General features: G+C 42.7%; 1 protein-coding gene across 1 annotated transcript in view; it reads left to right on the top strand.

Moving 5' to 3' along the window:
* The window catches only part of LOC103380124 (PDZ domain-containing RING finger protein 4), a 47,835-nt gene extending 42,326 nt beyond the window's left edge, over positions 1-5,509 (top strand). The window contains 1 exon segment of the mRNA XM_017033370.2: positions 1-5,509. This exon segment is cut by the window's left edge and continues 28 nt beyond it. Within this exon segment, the coding sequence (XP_016888859.1) occupies positions 1-1,387 (1,387 nt within the window). The 3' untranslated portion in view covers positions 1,388-5,509.
* Positions 5,510-5,521: the final 12 nt, after the last annotated feature.

The following is a 5,521-nucleotide window of genomic DNA, read 5'->3' as shown; positions in this document are numbered from 1 at the left end:
TGAGCACAACGTACTGGCACACATTCAGAGACGTTTGTCACAGTGCCTGAGAGACAACCGGGACTCGCACCGGACCAGTGGCTCCACCAGGCTGGAGGACAGAGAGGATGAGGACGATGACGAGATGGAGGGCGATCGATTTCAGCAGCTCCTGGAGCTGAAGTGTCAGATACGAAACAGCGGCGAGTACGACCTGTTCTACAGTCGCCGCAGCACGATTGAGTGCAGCAAGAGCGAGCAGGGCAGCGTGCAGCACGAGCTGCGCATGCTCAACGAGGAGCTGCGCAGCATCGAACTGGAGTGTCAGAACATCATGCAGGCCCACAAGCTGCGGAAGTGCCAGCAGTCCTCTTCCACGGGCCACTCTGCACCGTCCACCAACAACAAAGGCCTCCCACACGGTGATCCCATCAGGGGGAAGTTGACAGATGTGAATGAGAGGCTGGAGAAATCAGACAAGGACAGCTCCAGTGCCTACAATACAGCAGAGAGCTCTCGCAGTACACCTCTGGCCATGGACCGCTCTCCGGAGCATTCACTCCAGAGGATGGTGAGTCTCACCAACCAGAGAAACCTCTGTGGCAGCCTGGCCACTGCCTATTCTCCCAGCCCCAGCCCCATCCCAGCATGCCGGGCTCCGGTCCCAGGCAGGAGCAGTAGTCCTGATCACAGCAATCCTTCAGAGTCTGACCACACCACTAATACGGAGCTGAGCCGGGGGACGTTGAAGAAGACACACGCTTGTCAGATTCCTTACTTCTCTCCGTCCCTCAGCTCTAAGCAGAGACAGCCCAACATCCCAGCTCACGCCCGTCACTACCAGAGCTACATGCAGCTGATCCAGCAGCGCTCGGCCGTGGAGTACGCTCAGAGTCAGCTCAGCCTGCTCAGTGTGTGCAAAGAGCCTCAGATGCCTCTTGCCGAGCCCAAGATGGAGTGGAAAGTCAAGATCCGCAGCGATGGCACCCGTTACATAACCAAGAGACCCGTGAGAGACAAGATCCTGAGGGAGCGAGCCCTGAAAATCAAAGAGGAGCGGAGCGGAGGGATGACCACGGACGATGATGCCATAAGTGAGATGAAGATGGGACGCTACTGGAGCAAAGAGGAGAGGAAGCAGCACCTGGTCAGAGCAAAGGAGCAGAGGAAGAGACGAGAGTTCATGCAGCGCAGTCGGCTGGAGAGCCTGAGAGAGAATCCTCAGAGCAGCAGCGAGGGACGCAAGGAAGTCAGCATCATAGAGCTGAGCCACAAGAAGATGATGAAGAAACGCAACAAGAAGATCCTGGACAACTGGATGACCATCCAGGAGCTGATGACTCATGGAACTAAAGCTGCGGAGGGCGCCAAGGTGCACAATGCCTTCCTCTCAGTCACCACTGTATAATAGGAATAGACAACACACATTCTACCCCATGTGGTATAATATATACTTGCCTCGTTCAATGTGGCGTTTTTATGCGGACCATAGGAATATTTTTCACACTTTGTAACCCAAGAAGCTTTTTGTAAAGAATTTATCACTGGTGTACTGACATTTTCTTCATGGGTTTTTCCAAAATTCTTCACAACATTTGGGAACAGTTTTCTACGAAATGATGACGAGAAAATTATTTTTATTACTTTGCATCTTTTCAAACTTTTTAATTCTATTTTCATATTTGTGTTGTAACCATATGATTTACAGCAAAGTCTTTGTAAAACAGAAAGGACGTTTCAGGCTACAAGGCACAAGCAGCCAGTGCTATGCTAATGTACTGCAGTAGATAAATGATACAAACTGTACATGCAGTACAACAGTGGTTCCCTTAGTGGTTCTCTGCAGCGCCCCCTTTTGTATATAGGAGTATTGTGGAGTGGCTCCTCTCTCTCTCCACACCCATGCAGCTACTTTTCAAAAGCTGCTTTTCACTGCAAATAAAATCACAAATCAGTGATTTTTCTCACTGTGGCACAAATATATATATATATATATATAAAAAAACATAAAAAAAATTAATTACATTGACCTGGCTCAAATAACTCCAGGGGGTGCCCCTCCTCCCCAAGTTTGGGAACCACTGGGGTAAAATTAGAAAGTCCTTTTCCAATCCACTGAATTTATCATTTTGGACACACATTTGATGCTGTTGGTGACCTCTGCTGTTGTCAAGGTCAGTGGTTAGTTAGCTGTAATTCACACTGTGTACAGTTTCAACAGAGGGTTTTTTTCTCTTTATATTCAACTAAAATTTACAAACTCACGTCTCGTCTTTCGAAACAGAAGACGTCACATCAGCAGCTGAGAACCACGTCATCATCCAGGAAATGTTTACTGACGGATCTAAAGTAGCCTTTTCCACAGTTACCTCTACAACAGTTACCTGTCATGGAAACAGCTCAGTCCATCTACTACACGGTATCTTTACACATTTGTTATTCATCTGTTAAACATTTAACGTTCATCTTAAGTGGTTCAGTTTTAGGTAACGTTTCATTTCCGGCCTATGTTGACCTTATACAACAAATATATTAATAATCACAAAAGCCTGAGAAATCAATCGTTAGATTCCCACCTGAAGCCATAAGGCTCCGCGTCAACACCAACCCAACTCTGTTTTCAATTGCTAAATATCTTTTGGGACACAAATCAGATTTCTGTCCAACTCATCAGTACCCCTAGTGTCCTGATGAGTGTAGGACACACCATCGTTTAGGCTACATGTTTTTATTCCAATTTGCAAAATTTGAATGAAATCCACATCTTTATTTATGTGAAATACTGTAATTAAAAAATAGTGCCAAAAGTACAGCAATTTTCTTATGCAAACAGTATGTCAATAGTACGCAGTAGCTGGATCTTCTGATAACAAGAACATTACTTTTTTAGTAGAAGAAGAAGAAGGAATTACATGAGCTGAATTGGATCCTAAAGACAACAAAGACTTCAGAGGAGACAGGGCCTCTGTCGAGGAAAAGTGATTTCTTTTCTTCAACCAAACAGCAGCGACTGCAGTAGTATCATTCTCATTCCTTCACAGGTCGGACAAGTCACTGAGGTCAAAATTATCATTTCAAAGATTCCGTTGTTTGATTAGATTCACTGATGCATCACAAACCACTGTGTCCTGAGGTAACACAAAAACGTACAGCAAAGACAAGACACGTTGAGGTGAATTTCAGATTTTCATAAATGTCAAAACATTTGTTTTTCAAAAAAAAAAGAAACAGGCCACGCCCGCTTCTCCCAAAATTCACGTGAAACAATGATTCTCACTTATTACTGCCTCTGCACTAATCTTCTTTTTTCACATTTGAATCTCAATAAACCTTGGAAAATTACAATGTAACAATTCTAAATTAAATTATAGAAACAGAAAAAAAATTACAATTTAAAACAATTTACCAATTAACCCTTTAGTTTCTCTGTTGAAGCCACATTTCTGCAGGAAAGTTTTTCAAATTTACTTTTTATTTTAGCGAGTAATCAGAGTTAATAAGCTCATCCCCTTGAGGGATGGCAAGGTATTGCAAGTGCCATTCCATTATTGTGTGGTGACACAACCAAAGCTAGAAATAGAAATAAACACTACATCATGTCCTCGGTTGTTGTTAAATCCGTTTCCTCTTATGTCTTAAATTTTGGGGCCAAATATCTATCCATCTACTTGTTGATTTTTTTTTTTATTTTGTCTATTTTTTTACTTTTCGCCAAACTGAGCTGCTTGTAGCTTTTCCACACCTGCGTGTCTACATATTTACTCGTGACATGCACAGCATTTACAGCATTGATAGTTCGCAGACACAACAAAGTGGTGGCCTGACTACACACACACACACACACACGCACACACACCGTCGACACAGGTCTAACACAGCCTTAGTCACATGTCTAATATTTTACCTCCTTTCTTACTGAAAGCTTTCAAAACTATTTTAATTTTGTTTTGTTTGTTTTTTTCTGTATTACTTTTCCGTCACATGCTGGTGTTTGAATGATTGCCACTGAGCAGGACTCAGAACACAGGATTACGTTAGTTTTCAGTTTTTCCCCATGCATTTCGCAGACTTTGCAATCCTGTTACATGTACAGTTTAACAAGTTTAAATACCTAGTTTTTAACTGAATCATTGTACATTTCAACTAAAGAAATCCCTGTCTTTGTTTGGAGTAAACGTCTGACTGGAGTAAAGCGTAGTTGGCACAGTTGTAGCCAGTTAAAATGTGTTATAATGGTGAAGTTTGCAGAAGAAGTGATAATAAATTATTGGTTTTTGCTATAAGAAGGCTGCGGATGGTGTTTTTATTTTATTCAGGAGGCGTTTGAATAAAACATGTTCAAGCTCTTTTTCGCTTAGAGCGGCTATGTTGAAATCTTTACCCACATTTATTTTGTCCTCCCTTCTTTTTCACGGTTGTTTTTTTAGACTTCTCTCTCTGTGTAAATCAAAAATAATGTGTGTAGTGTAGTGTGAAGGTGGAAAAACAGCCTCTGTATCTCAGTCCTTGAGAACGGTGCTGAGAGACAGTGGATAAAGATGATAGAGTTAGCTGTCGAAAGAGTCGGGAAAATGGCATTGTATCGTCAAAAAACAGACTCCGAAAAAGAAAAAAAAGTTATTCCATAAAGCAATCCTATGAAGTGAGACGGAATGACCTGCTCACAGGACATATGTTCACCTCAGATAGCTCCACCAGAGTAAGTTACGGCACTTTTTCTTCCCTTTTTGAGGGCGTTGAATTATTAAACACGAGGGGATTTTTAATTAAAATCACCTTCCACTTGGATGCCTGTGTGTTCATTCAAAGGAGCCAATCGCTTTATCTTCTCCATGGCTTTTTCATATGCGAGGATGGATGTTGGGACACTCTGGCCTCAGTGTTATCTTAAGATGTCAGTGGTCTACAGCTGAAACTGCTGTGTCAGTGATACATGTCCACCCGCAGACAATGGTGATAAGTTTCCATATGGATTATTCCAGTGAATCAAACTGGTAAAATGGTCTTTATGGTCTTAGAAACTCCTGCTGTTAAAGGTAATGTATGGAGGCAGGAATGAATGACTGAACGACCCCTCATTTAAATGTTAAAAAAAAAAAAGTTTTATTATTCTGGTCATGCCAGAACTCAGTTCCTTTCCTTATCATTGAGCTAATCAACTCATTCTATTCCACGTTATGGCAGCACATCAGGACAGCAGTCGTTTCTTTTTAAAGGAGAAATGAAAGGAAAAAATGTGGGATGGCTGGGGAGACAGAGGACACGTGGGGACTCAGGGACTGGGCATGTGGCCAAGTGTCTAGTGGCAAAGGCAAAATAAGGAGCACACGAGAAGTGGTATGAGATGCTGAACAGTAAGGACGAATAAAAAAAAGACCTGGAGGAAGACGGAGCTGCTGTTAACACAATAGGAAGGACAGTGGACGCATGCTGGGCTTCAGAGGAGCTCAGCAGCAGACCGATACTGGGAATACGAACAAAAAGAAAAAAGAAATGACTTTAAGGAAAGGTTCAGACCAGAAAAAGAATACAATGAAGGAGT

This window comes from Cynoglossus semilaevis, chromosome 6 (assembly GCF_000523025.1).
Source record: "Cynoglossus semilaevis isolate Cse_v1.0 chromosome 6, Cse_v1.0, whole genome shotgun sequence".
NCBI classification, from domain to species: Eukaryota; Metazoa; Chordata; class Actinopteri; order Pleuronectiformes; family Cynoglossidae; genus Cynoglossus; species Cynoglossus semilaevis.
The sequence above is the reverse complement of the archived record's forward strand: the minus strand, read 5'-3'. Positions and strand labels throughout refer to the sequence as shown.